The 13,756-nt window shown below is 42.2% G+C and overlaps 1 protein-coding gene and 1 long non-coding RNA gene across 4 annotated transcripts in view; one reads left to right on the top strand and one right to left on the bottom strand.

Moving 5' to 3' along the window:
- LOC310893748 overlaps positions 1 to 13,756 on the bottom strand; it is a 50,853-nt gene that overhangs the window by 9,562 nt on the left and 27,535 nt on the right. The window contains exons 1-2 of the long non-coding RNA XR_014579263.1: positions 13,138 to 13,756; positions 5,512 to 5,660 (exon numbers count right to left, since the gene is read on the bottom strand). The exon at positions 13,138 to 13,756 is cut by the window's right edge and continues 27,535 nt beyond it. This is a non-coding gene — a long non-coding RNA (uncharacterized lncRNA). The remainder of the gene's footprint in view (positions 1 to 5,511; positions 5,661 to 13,137) is intronic.
- AMPH (amphiphysin) overlaps positions 11,606 to 13,756 on the top strand; it is a 131,293-nt gene continuing 129,142 nt past the window's right edge. Inside the window, exon 1 of one of the 3 annotated variants that reach the window (XM_083823114.1) lies at positions 11,606 to 12,999. In XM_083823114.1, coding sequence (XP_083679240.1) covers positions 12,931 to 12,999 — 69 coding nt within the window. In that variant the 5' untranslated portion in view covers positions 11,606 to 12,930. The remainder of the gene's footprint in view (positions 13,000 to 13,756) is intronic. The other 2 variants (XM_083823115.1, XM_083823113.1) reach the window with 2 other exon arrangements.

Raw genomic sequence — 13,756 nt, 5'->3', positions numbered from 1 at the left:
GAGAAGGTGCACCATGTTGAGCCAGTCTATAGGTTTCCTTATGTCCTTTTCACAAGGTTTTTGCAAAGAAGTGAACATAATTCTTTGTAACTTCCTTTTATGTGTTGTGATGCTTTCTATCATGCGATAAAAACCATAAAAAAACAACAGCACCAACCAACCAACACAAAACCTTCCTGTGGTGAAAGCAAAATCTCTGTCTCGTGTGCTGGACTTGGTGCAATCTTACTAGACTGAAGCAGAACAAATTCACATTCCCAAATGGTTTATTGGTTCTGAAAAACATAGAAGTGATCTCTATGATGGCACCAGCAAGCAGCACGGTGCAAGAGGAGCCAGGCTGTGGAGCAAAGCAACTAGTGCTGAGGTTTCACTGTCTACATTATGGATGATTATTTGCTCCAGACAAAGCCTAGTTTGATCCAAGGGGTTATGCACCCGCAGGCAACTGCAGCAAACAAGATCAGCTCTGGGAGCAGGTTTTTGGGTTTAGTTTCATTCAAAAGGAATGCACTTTGCACACTGTGGTTGCTCTGGGGTGTGAATCGAAGCACAGTGAGTGGGGATGGTTCAGGGCTGGTCTGACCCATAAGGCCAGTCCAGGTGAGTGCTGTTCTGTGGTTGTGATCTTAATCTGTGAGAACTGGATAACAACACCTGAATTGCATGGAAACTTGCTCTGGCAGATTTTTCATGGCATTTATGAACAAAAAGGTAAGAGTAGTCTTACTCTGTATGTGATAACATTGTTAATTTGGCTTTTACAGATACTATCCCTCGTGTTCAAATTTATCTCTACAATTTTCTGTTATTTTGGACTCCGTTTGGATCAACTGTGTAAAGCAAGAATTATAAAAGCAGAGCCTCAGCGCAGTGATAGTTAAAATCACTGCGACAATTTTAATTACACTCAAACAGTCATCATTCTTTGCAATACAGCATTTAAGGCTAAATAAACTATAAATGACAACAGCAAAAAAATGGCACTATCTTATTTAACACATATTCTGGTTGTTTGTTCTCAGATGTATATTTTAAGAAGCAAGAGGCTGGTGCATAACCAGCTTCAGAACCTCCTCCTAATGTTGCGTTAATCTGTTTATAAGATTGCTTCTTTATGGCGGCAAAAGACACGAGCTGCTGGTAAGTACTGTGCCAGGCTGGGGAAATAATCCTGCTTTGCAAACTAAACCAGTCTCACTTGCGTTTTTAAAGAGCATCTTGGAGGAAAAAAAAAAGTCAAAGGAAAAATGTTCTAGTTAGACATCTTTTATGTGATGCATTTTGAGATGCTTATAAACCTATTTGTCATTTAATCGCTTTTTAACTTTGTAAGTGAAGCAGGAATATGTGAGGAAAAAATACATAGTACAGGCATGATACTTGTTTCCAGAGTCTTACTTTTATTTTATATTTTTTGATGCTTAGTAAAACTTGGAATGAAGCCAGATGCCCAAACATCCTGATCCTCCAGCATCACACCAGACAGATCCTCCCTTAAATGATGCTTCCAACTTTGGCAGTTTTAGCTCCTAGCATTGATGAACATATAATATGCTCTTTTAAGATCAAATGGCTTGTTGCAAGGTGGACCTGTTTTTCTCTAGCTTATTCTGTCATTAGCAATCCCTCCTTTGTTACCTGATACTGAGTATTATGCACTAAGGATATTCCCACCACTAGCCATTATCACCATGTGTACTGTGCCCTCATCTGCACATTACTCAAAAACCTTCCTGGATTATGGACTTTGACACATAGCTCATACAATACGGTTGAAAGAGTGTCATTGCCCTCAATAAATTTTGAATCAGACCAAATTCACACAATTCTGGCTTGCTAATATAAACTCCTTGTGATAGTTCACCTTTTCAATTTCTCGCCAGGCAGATGAATTAGCAAAGACTAGTAAGAAGATTTTCCTAATGAAGTTAATTATGCACTTTAGAAGGATCTCTGTAGGTGTAGGAAAAAACAGTGTTGTTCTGCTTGCTGCCTTTTGTTGTTGTCTGTTTGGAAGTTATGTCAGCTCTTGGGCAGCTGCCTTTCCTTGCTCTGCGGTGCACAGCATCTCTTAGGATTAATAAATGACTATTCCTAATATGTTCCTCTCATGACAAATGTTCCAGCAGAGTCATAAAGTGTATGGCCTGATTTATTAAGATACTACAGTACAATATTGGGAATGCTTCTATGAATGCCTCACAAGGGGTGTACATCTGGATTTTATGAATGTAGCAGTGTAAATGTCCTGCATGTGATGGATCGCCAGTGTAAAAATTATGGCATCAAAGTGATGTTGTGATGCAGTTAGGTGGGACAGGAGAAATACATTATAAGAAAATGTAAAACCTCTGAAGTGATGGTCTTTAGTGATCTTGGTATGGTTTCACAATGACACCAGCATCACTTCTGCTTCCATTACAATTCATCTGCCACGTCTTTAAATATTCATTGTGGCCATCTGCCTGACCCAGGCTGGTTGAACAAGATACCACAGCATCATTTGATATGCATTCCAACCTCTTCTCCTTCTCCCCTTTCCAGCCTCTGGCCTTTCAGGCGCTAAGCAGCATCTACCTTGTTAAACTTTTGCTTCAATCCTCCTGCTCGCTTTTCTCGCTGATGGCTTTGATTCATCATTACAAACTTTATCTACCTTAAAATGATAGCTCTAAATTCCATTTCATGTAGGCCATAGGTAATTGCTGTCATTTGTCTTAGGAGGAGAGTGCTTCCATGCATTTGTCTAAACAGAGTCGAATTTCTACTCAAAAGTTGAACTTGTAGAGGGCTGCAGGGAGAGGAGAAGAATCTTGCTCTTAACAATTACTGTAAAGTCTTACAATGGAATTTGATTTCCTTAACTTCTTACAAGCTAGCCTTGTGCTTTAATTTTGTTGGCTCTAGGGTGCAATACCATTAGAGGGGTTAGCAACAGAGACGTGAAATAAAGTGGAAAAGCCTTGGAATTCTTCCATTTCAAAAGGATCATGTTTTCACTTTCACTTAATGACACTAGCTCACCAAGAAAAATGTGTGCCTTAAAACTCACATTAAAAACAAATTAAAAGTAACAGCTGCCATGAAAATTCGAAGCAAAGCTGTTCATTGTCTTTGTGTAGGCAATTGCATGTTAAGGTTGAGTAGTACCAAAGCCTACATTACAATTAATGTTGCATTGTGTTGTGTTGCAGAGTCACAATATGTGGATATGTGCATCCTCTGCCTCAGAATAGGAAATCCTAAGTCAAAATTATTAAAGTCAAACCAAAGTTTTTTATTGTTTTTGATAGGACAGGCCTTGAAGCCCTGCTACTTCAAAGCAGCTTTGTAGTTCATTACGACTGTAATTAAAAATCCATGAAAAATGTAAGCAATTCCACCTGGTGTCTACCAAGGGCTGTTTCTTCATCACATCAGATTACATTAATTTGGCATTGATCTGTTTGTGAGAACTGGACAATAGGCTTGAGACTGTTACACTCATTCCTGTAGTTCTTTATTTCTCACTTCCAGTAAAAGACAGAAAGCTTTTGTCCTAGTTATTTCCCTCTCTTTTTGCTCTCTCCTAAAACTATTTTCTTGGTGCACCTGTTAGCTGTGTTATAACTTAGTTATAAAGACGACAATCACTATGTGTCATGGTTTTGGCTGAGATAAAGCTAATTTGCACAAGAAGCTGGGAGGGGACACGACCAAGACAGCTGACCCAAACTGGCCAAAGGAATATTCAATGCCATATGGCATCGTGCTCAACAACAAAAGCTGTGGTAAAGAAGAAGGAAGGGGGGGATATTTGGAGCGATGGACTTTGTCTTCCCAAGAAGCCATTATGCAGAATGAGCCCTGATTTCCTGGGAGTGGCTGAACACCTGCCTGCCGATGGGAAGCAGTGAATGAATTCCCGGGTTTGCTTTGCTTGCGTGTATGGCTTTTGCTTTACCTAGTAAGCTGTCTTTATATCAAGCCACAAGCTCTTGCACTTTTACCTTTACAATTCTCACCCCCATCACACCTGGGGAGAGTGAGCGAGCGGCTGTGTGACGCTTAGCTGCCTCCTGGGTTAAACCACTATGCTATGGAAAGCGGATACTTTTCATTTACATTATGGTATGTGAGCATAGACATATATGTATGGTATATGAGCATAGACAACTTCTCCCCTTCTTCTGCCAAGTGTTGTTTACCTCTTCTGAAGTCCTTATATCTAGGAGTTTTAAAAGGAAATGAATATTGCAAAAGATGATGCCAACAAAGGGGCCTTGCTGTTTGCATTGCTGCATGATCCTAATCTTGCTGCCCTTCTGACATCTGCGGGCTAATTTTGGAGCTCAGGAATTGGTATCACTGCTCTTTTGGATCAAGGTTTTAAATTATATCTCAATGTGCGTGGAAATGTGTCATGTAAACTCTTTGTTTTAAGTAATATTTTGATGAGTCATGTAATTTAAAGCCTGACTTAAAATATCTTTTCACATCTACGCGACAACAATCTGCCTCAGTCTGCTTCTGCTTATCTTTATCAGGTCTCATTGCTCCCTATTCACCCCTACATCTCCATATGCTCCAGTATGCATTTCCATATGCATATTGCCTCTCATCTCCTACCTAGGTCATCAGACACAGATGCAAATAAAATGCTCAGTCTTTCGAAGCCTAAACTGCATTGCAAAGTTGGGTCTAGAAGGGCTGAGATAGTTTCCAAAATTTTCTGAGCTCTGAGGAAGGGAGAGGGAGCAAAACCTCCCTGGCAGTTTGACCTAGACTCTCAGTCACATTGTTCAGACATTTACCACGTGCAGCTGGAAACTAAAAGCGGGGTTTACACAGTATATTACCAATATATAGGACTTGTAATTGCAAAGCAGTTCAGTATTGTCTCCCAGCTAAGACTGGTAAGATGCTAGTCTAACATGCCACCACCCCAGCAAGGCACTGGATGAATCCCATCCCTCCTCTCAACAAGGCGGAACCTTCTCATTGCTATTCCGATTCCTTGTTTTACCTTTATAATCAAATACTTTTTCAGGTCACCATTCTTCCTCTGAAATTCTCCATTTGCTGTCTATAGCAGACTCAGCAAACTTGCCTCAGCCTGCAGTTTTACTTTCCGTGCTTTATACAGCTCTACCAACGTTATTTCTCACAGCTTCTCCTCGCATCTTAGCCTCTGTCTCAGGAGCCTGAGCCTGGGTTGTGCATGCATCAAAACCAGCCCTTGGCTCATGACTCCAACTGCAGGGATGCCTCTGCCAGTTGCTATGAAATGCTCAAGACAGGGATGTTTTTCTCACGTGAACGTAGGTGTAGCTAGGCATCTTTGTGAAAGTGGGACTCGGCACCTGATGCTGTTCAGTGCCTTAAATCATGATTTTTCTTCTCTGGGTGGGAAGGGTGGGAGGTGAGATTGTTACCACCCGCTCGTCTAGTAATAGTCTGGCATTCAGAGCGTCTACTCTGCAAAGGGAGAAGTAGGTTTTGTGCCTTGCTCCTTAAGCTTTACTTTACCTTTCTCATTCCATGATGGGCACCTGCCTCGACGGGGCTGCTCCAGCAGTGTTTGGGAATGGCTTTGCAGCAGCTCACACCGTGGCATGACTCCCTGTAGGTCTCCTGACATGAGATGGAGCTTGCTTCCCTGCAGTCACAGTGAAACCCTACAAAAAGACCAAAAATGTGTGTCCCCATACACAGCCATGCTGGGACTTTTAGGCAGAAATGAAGAGAAGGATCAGAAGAAACTCATTTCTCACTTGACATATGGAAGCAGTGGGGGCTTCAGAGATTTGTTCATGGGTAGATATCAGCTACACTGAGATAAATAGTGTTGTGTGTATCACTGTTCCTACTCATGGCTCTGTACCATTTCTTAGCTGCCCCCGTGAGCTCCTTGTTGAGGTGTGTATCAGCTGGTTACCATCCCATTTGCTCTCCATCACAGTGAAACTACTGACACTAGCACTTATGCCTTTAACACTCTAAAATTTATTTAATGCTCATCTACTATTCCACTAGCCTTGCTCAGAAATTATTTCCTTGATTTCAAGGGGCATATGAGTGAGTCCTTCCCTTTAAAATTCTTGGTCAGATTTAAACAAATACTGGTTTTAAACAATAACGTATTGAGGTGAAGAGAAACCAGTGTTCAGTGAAAAATACTCACCACCAGGTTCTGCTCACTCCTTTTCTGCAAATTGTGACCACAATGAAGGAAAAAATTTATTCTATTACTCACCAAGGGGCCTGAACTTTCAACCTGCCACAGATCTGCTCTCTGACCCTGTTCCTCAGTTTTCTTAGTATGACAGATTTTATTTTTTCCGCCTGTTTTACAGGTGTTCAGGGAATACAGAAAAGTATAGTAAGTCCATGACCTCTCTCTACAGAGCAAAGCATTCATTATTGATTATACAAAGTGTACTGGTCTAATACAGGTTTTTTTGTTTCGTTTTCAATTAATTGATATGTAATAGTAATGCATTAGTGATAAAGATTTACTGCATTTTTTTTCCTTTAAAAATCACTGTTTTTAACAGACATAGAGTTAGAAAATATCATTTCTGTGTAGTTAGCTCTCTCCTCTTGCTGCGTGCCACTTCTCAGATACAACAAGGAGAACAGTAGCAATGTGTGAACAGTTCTCAATACCGTTTTGAAGAGGGGGGAGGGAAGGGAGAAGGTGTTAAAATTTAATTTGGATGATGTATAACTTAAACTTTTAGCAAGGCTGCCACAGATGAAAGATGCAAAAAGCTGCAAAAATATGCTTCTAAAATAAGACCAGCATAACATTATTAGCTATAGACTATTTTTTTTTGTTTGTTTCCACACAGTGTGAGAAAAATCACTGTCTCACATGCCAAGGACTAGGAAGCCTGCAACAGTTTCAGAGTTTGGTTCCTATAGTGACTGTTAGCATTTAAAGTGTCTTTTCATCTAATGATTGAAGTAGTTCAGAAAAATGTCCTTCCAGAGACAGTGGCTGGATGAGTGGAGTATTTATTGTCATGTATACATCTACAATAAGGTGATACAGATCAGAAATGGCTTTTAGGGAAAGGCCAAATAAAGCTTTGCTGAGCGTCTGGATGTAGGGTAACTGATCTTCAGTCCCTGCTCTTTGTTTTTAACTCTTCAAAATGCTGCAGGGATATATTCTGGGGAGGGGAGAATAGAAAATAAACATGGAACTTAACTTTTCAAATATGCTGAAAAATATGCTAACCACAGCTAAACAGTCTGTTAAGCTAGTCAGGCATTTAGAAGTAGGACTGCTCCAGGGGATTATGGTAAGAAACTGAAGTCAGGACCAGCCTAGCTGAATTAAGGACAAGCTACATATTAAGAAAGAAGAAAGGAGAAATTTGAATAAGGATCCTCATTAATCAAAAGCCAGCAGTGAGGTCTTCAGAGGCCTTGGGTTTCTTAAGCTGACTTTAGACTCCACAGTTAAAAGCAACAGATGCTACAATTGGCTGAGTCTTGAGAAAGGATGCCTTCCTGAAGTTCGGATTAATCCTTTGCTATACTCTATGGAACTCACTGCTAAAATGCCTCTCTTGTGGCCAGAGGTCACACCATTCCTGGCAGATGTTATTGTTTTGGGACGTGTCTGGTGGGTCCAGTGCTAGTAGCAAGAGCAGGGCATCTCCTCTGAAAGGTGATCTTCTGCACCTTCAGAAGCAGATCCTGGTTGCTCTAAATTGGTTTTGTTTCATTGAAATCACCAAGTGTCAAGACAAGAACTGCTACAGGACAAGAGGTTTCCAACCTCCATAGTCCAGCTCCACAGGACTAAGAGGAAAAATCTACTGATATTTAGTAAGCACTGTGTCAGAGACTGAACCAACACAATTAGCTTACATGTGCCTTCTTGAAAAATAAATCCTGTGACCTTCATGAGATAATAAATGTACCCTTTGAATTTCATGGCCTTTTCAAATTAAGACACACAATCAAAATAGTTACAGCTCTGAAATGGAGCATCTTGATAGATGTTCTTCTTTAGCCATCTTTCTCTTCACATGAAATTTAAAATTTTTCAGGATTAGGATTACACATCTTGCACCCCACTCCTTGTCCTAGCCTATGTGAGTTTGTGGATTGATGGCACTGTGTAAATGTTCATTAGCACTAGGAATAAAAATGGAGAAGATAGGTGATGATATGATGTGCTCAGAATGTAATTGTCCTCCAGTTCATGAGCAAGAGTCATTTATGGAATCAAACTGATGTCATGCAGCTGCTCCCTTGCAAGTGCCTAGTTTGTGTGAAGAACTTACCTCTGGTGAGGAATTCACCAAGGAAGGGAAGATTTGTGGTAGAATTTGTTTAAAAAAAAAACGGAGACGTAAAACGTTACAATATTCATTATTGCTGTTATCTTAATGAAAGGTGTTTTTTTTCTTTTTCTAGATTCTCACTGTAAATATCAGGAATATCATAAATATATTTGATGGGAAAGAGATGAGGAAGGGTATGGAAATGTGCGTAATGGGGGAATACACTTTCTAAGCAAAGAGATTATTTTTTCTTTCAGGAGAGATCCAAAGGGTACCCAACAGAAAGTGTTTCCATCCTTTTTAGCTGCCAGTTAAAAGGCATATATTTCTGGTTCTGGCCTCTGACCTTACGATTCTATCATTGAGAGCATGAAATGTGTCAAGCACGTCTATCTATATGCAGACTTTTCACAAGCAATTTTGAATGACTTCTAAATGCTCACATCATAGACTAAGGAAGCCCGAATTTAGGCCATGGGTGGTTGCTACTTCTCAGAAAAATTAAATTCTTCTAAAGAGTTGGAGTATGGGAGCCTCCATTTTTTTAAATCACATCATGGGAGTTTTTCTGCTTAGGTGCAAGAACTCATGTTGTACACATGATTTTCTATAATCCTTCTTCTGAACCATTCCCAGTGTTTTTCATATAAAGCCTGACATATCAGGATAAGACCAAACAGAGCATGTGTCTCCTATTCAGGAAGCATTCTTTATGTTTGAATCAACAACGTATATGTGCCTATCAAGACCCTATTGCTGTCTAAATGACACAACGTATAGCCAATTTTGTTGTGCAGCTCCTTTTGCAGCAGGGTCCAGATTGGCAGTTACCCTCGCTAGGGGAGGGAGCTGTGAATTCCAGGAGCTCTGGCAATGCAGAAGCCCATTCTTGGATGTCCACAATGCTTGTCCTTATCATCTTAGTCTTTTCCCCTAAGTATATATTTTATTGACACTTCAACTGTGTACAAAGAAAAGCGATATTTAGTATAGAGCTGAGCGATACTTAATTCCTTACTCCTACCCCCACCTCCTAGCCCTAACAGGTTTTGGATCTCTTGTCATGTCTACTTATCTACTTGAGCAGCCTCAAACCTGGAAAGATTCCCCCAAAGGCAGTGGTAATTCCAGGCACTCTCTCACTAGCGTGACATTAAATGCTGGTTTTGAAGCATTTCTCTAATTCCTTCTTTTTTTCAGGGAAGAAGACTTGGAAAGGGGAAGGAACACACCCCCTGCTGAAGTCCAGCACGAATACCTGTGCTCCACAGGTGTTACCCAGGAGCAAATTTCACACAGACACATCACCGGTGCTCATTCTGTGAGCAAGTTCTGCAAGCCCCTCATTAGTGCTGCTTTCCAACCTAAGGCTCATTTTCCGGGGTTTCAGAGCCTGGGGTGTCATCCCAACTGTTTGCTGATAGAAATCAGTGGCAGGACAGACCTCCAGATGAAAAACGTGAGGCCATTGCCAAGCACATCCTCCCTGTGTGTAGCTCTGTGAAACCAGACAGGTTCAAAAAATTAAGCTGAAATCAAAGAGCACTTGCACCTCTCAGATAAAATGCGTCCCAGTGATGAAACTGGTGTTCTGTGCCAGAATGTAAGTGTAGATTCAATGTATGTTAGCACGTTAATGACTGAGAGAGAAGTGTTAATCTGAAGTTACAACAGTGATGAAAAATATAAAAATAAAATTAAATCTGCATTTGGCTTTAACTATAACAATTTTAATTAAAATTAAATGCCTAAGTCTTTAAATATAGAACATATATATTTTATTAAAATCAGATTTTATTATTTTTGTCCTCTGGAGTAGATTTTTGCAGGGTTTGGCACCACATTTGTTTTATGAAGATACTTTTTTCTTCTGACAGGTATCTTCCACAGTGTTCATTACCTTCCTTGTCTCATGATTTGACAGGTAGCTCTCCTCTCCATGACCCACAATCAAAGACCAGTGAGACATAAGGGAACTGGTCTGATAGCTTAGTAAGTCTTTCTCTGCCCATTATATCCTGACCTAAACTGCTAGAACAATATTAAGCAGGCATTGTTTATATAAAAATGTTTAAAAATCAGATCCGTTACACTGGAAGTTATTTAACTTCTCATGTTGCTTTTCTATCGCTAATCTGTTTGTCCTGACCGGTGCTGAACTTGTGTACAGGCATTCTGCCTTCCAAAATCCCCAGTTACTGTGTGATTTCAACTGCAGCTTTATTTGGATAATCTTCATTTCCCACTCTACTTTGCCACTGCTCTGACCTGTTAAATAGTCTGCTTACGATTGAAATGTCTTTTATCTACCATATCTGGCTTATGAGTTGTAAGTCTCTGTTACTGTGTGTACAGTTCCTTGAGGTGGAAATCTCCATGTTACTCCTAAACAGTTGATAGCTGTATTGGAATTATCATTTCAGTGGAGATGGCTGTAAGACACTTGCCATTTTTTTTTCTCTTCTTGACATTGTAAAATTGACTCCAACAGACCAGTCTCTTCTCATTTTATTGTTTTACATGCATTAAGAGTGCTCAGAAAAGCAGAAGTGATTAGAAACCTTGTTGTGGATGAGTCAGAAGAGATGTAGATTTGCTCCTTCTCTAAGATTTTGGGTGAACCAGGATAAACACCTGGCAAAAGTGGTGACATAGCAACAGTAGTAACATTTACCTCCACCCTGCCCCTTACAGATTTTACATTTCAAAGTAGACACTCCACTAGGAACATTTTTCTATGAATGACTGATCATCCCTGCTATTCAAGTGTGAAACTGAAATGAAGTCTCAATTTAAATAAAACCAAATAAACACTACCATAACAAATATAAGGAATAAACAACCAGGGTAATGTGTAGTAAATAATTCTTCATTTTGAAACATTATTTATTTCAGACTAAGGTATCAGCAACACAGAGGAAGAAATTTCCTTTAAAACATATTTTAATGGGGAAGATTTCTCTTAAAATAGATTTTAGATAAAGGTTATAAATGACAGACTGAGATTTTGCTAGCATAGGGAATATGGATCTATTAGCCTGACCATTTGCTTTTACTTACTTTCCAAAATTTAGGTGATGTAGAGCACCATGCACATTCATAAACTGACCAGTGAAAAAGACATTCCTGGCTGTTGTCCAAGGCCGTTAAATGGGGCAAAACCAGTGCAGATTGACTGACTGAGAAGGAAAAGACTGGGTGTATGACTGAGTACAGCTGACACACCTTCATGCTCCTCATCCACCAGCATGAAAAAGCATTTTGGGGCTTGGCACTGTGGGATACACTATCACTAGATTAGACAGACAGCTGGGGACAAAAAGGCATAGGAAAGTGTCTTCCCTAGTAGCTTGCATGCAGCCCTGTAACCAAATATAATCTGCTGCTGCTATGTGCTGTGTTGGTTATCTTTTGATGAAGAAAATTCACGAGTAATCAAAGTTAATACAATCTTTTTGATTATTATTATTAAAGTCACACAATCCTTTTGGAATAGACACCCACCTGGCCAGAAAGAAAAACTCTGAAGAAGCTGTTAAAGAATTTGGAGCCACAGGCACACTGGGATTTTGTTTTGATCTTTCATCAGCTTAACAACAGTATAGGAGACTCTGCCTGCCATTTTTTTTTTTTTAATAAAATGCTTTCCTTGGTTGCTATGATGCACTTTCTTTGTATTTCTGCATTTGTTTTGTATTTTTCTCTTTTTTAAAGTTGTTTATATAATAATTAAGTAAGCACCTACCGTAGGTCGCAAGTTCATTAAACACTGTTACCTCTGCAGTCAGTACATTTATTCTGCTTCCTAATGTTACAGGAAAACATATCATGCAGGTCTGTGACTGGACAGGTATCAGAAATGTAAGGTCTCATGAAACATGGTTGGACTTAGTAGCTGTAGGAGATGTTTCCTTTTGGCAGGTACAAGTGATGGCCTTCTGGCTAGTGTTTTGCACCGATCTGAAAAATCAGTGGAAAGCATTACAGATCTAGAACGGCTCCCTGTAGAAGAACACAGGCTCAGAGCCTGGAGCTCCACTGTGCTTTGCTTTGTGGTGTTTGTTTCTGTTCTCTGGGATCAGGGCACTCTGTACTTGGCCAAGGAGCAGGAATAAATACCAGCTGTGAATTTGGGGCTAACTAAGAAGGCAGATTTCAGACTCAGTGCCACTGCCAGCCACACTTGCGCACAGCCCTGGATGCAGGTCCCCAACACCTCGTCCCCCAAAAGTCACCCAGAGCAGACCTGAGGGTGCTGGCAGAGCTTGGATGCCGGGAGCCACCAGAGGTCTCAGCCATCATCACCTCAGCACTGGCGGCTTCTGGCAACCTTTGTGTGCTCCCCGCGGCCTGCATCTCCCTGGATTTTGTGTTATTTATTTACAATGTGGGAGAACCACAGCGAGGAGACGCTACCCCCCTGCGGGGCCCACGGCTGCCTCGGCGGGGGGCCGCGGCTCACCTGAGGCTCGGGCGGCCCCGCCTCTCCCGGCTGTCTTTAAGGCCCTCCTCCTCTTCCTCCTCCTCCTCTTCCTCGCCCTCCTTCCCTCCCTCCATCCATCCCTGCCTCGCTCGCCGCCGCCGGGCTCTGCTTCGCCCGCCCGCCCGCCCGCCCGCCTCCCCCCCGCTCCCCCCGCCGCCAACCATGGCCGACATGAAGACGGGCATCTTCGCCAAAAACGTCCAGAAACGCCTCAACCGCGCCCAGGAGAAGGTGCTGGCCGGGGGCAGCAAGCCGGGAGGGGGCCGGGGAGAGGCAGCATCATTGCCTGGGGGGGGGGGGGAGGGGTGATAGGGGGAACGGGTCCCCCCTGCCCGGCGGCGGCCGCTCTTATATAACCGCCCCACTTACCGGGTCGGGCGTCGTGAGGGGCCAGCCCGGCTCGGCTCGGCACGGCTTTACCCGGGGGCGATGCCACCTCAGGCCTGGTCCAGCCGCCCCCCGTTTGCTCGCAGCTCGGGTGGGCGCAGGGTGGGCGCACCTGCTGGCCCCATCTCTAAGAGGATTGCCTTGCCTTTAATATCCACGCCGGCTCATCCCCTGCTAAAGCGCTCCTCATCGCCCGGCTGCCAGCGGCCTGACCAGAGCCATGGGGCTACCCGGTGTGGGGATGGTAGCCCAACGAGAGCAGCCCGAGCGCGGCTTGTGGCCACCCGCTGCTTTCTGTGGCTGTGGGTGTCTCTGGTGTATGTCGTGATGTTGGTCGAAGCATCGCGATTTGTGTTTGTCGCTGAGAAAACCCGGTGCCGATTCCTGTGATGCTCTAGCTGAACAAGCAGTAAAGTCAGGGAGAATTTGTAGGAGTTTCTGATAAAGGACCTTCGCTAATAAAAGCCAACAGATGTAAATGCTGCACGTAAATAACCCACATTTAGCTGCTCTGTGCCTCAACACTGGACCACAGGCATCAAACCAAGCAATAAAAGCATTTGTGTGTGGCTGTGTGCAGCTTCCGTATCAGCTATCGGTG

Source organism: Anser anser, assembly GCF_964211835.1.
Source record: "Anser anser genome assembly, chromosome: 2".
NCBI classification, from domain to species: Eukaryota; Metazoa; Chordata; class Aves; order Anseriformes; family Anatidae; genus Anser; species Anser anser.
The sequence above is the reverse complement of the archived record's forward strand: the minus strand, read 5'-3'. Positions and strand labels throughout refer to the sequence as shown.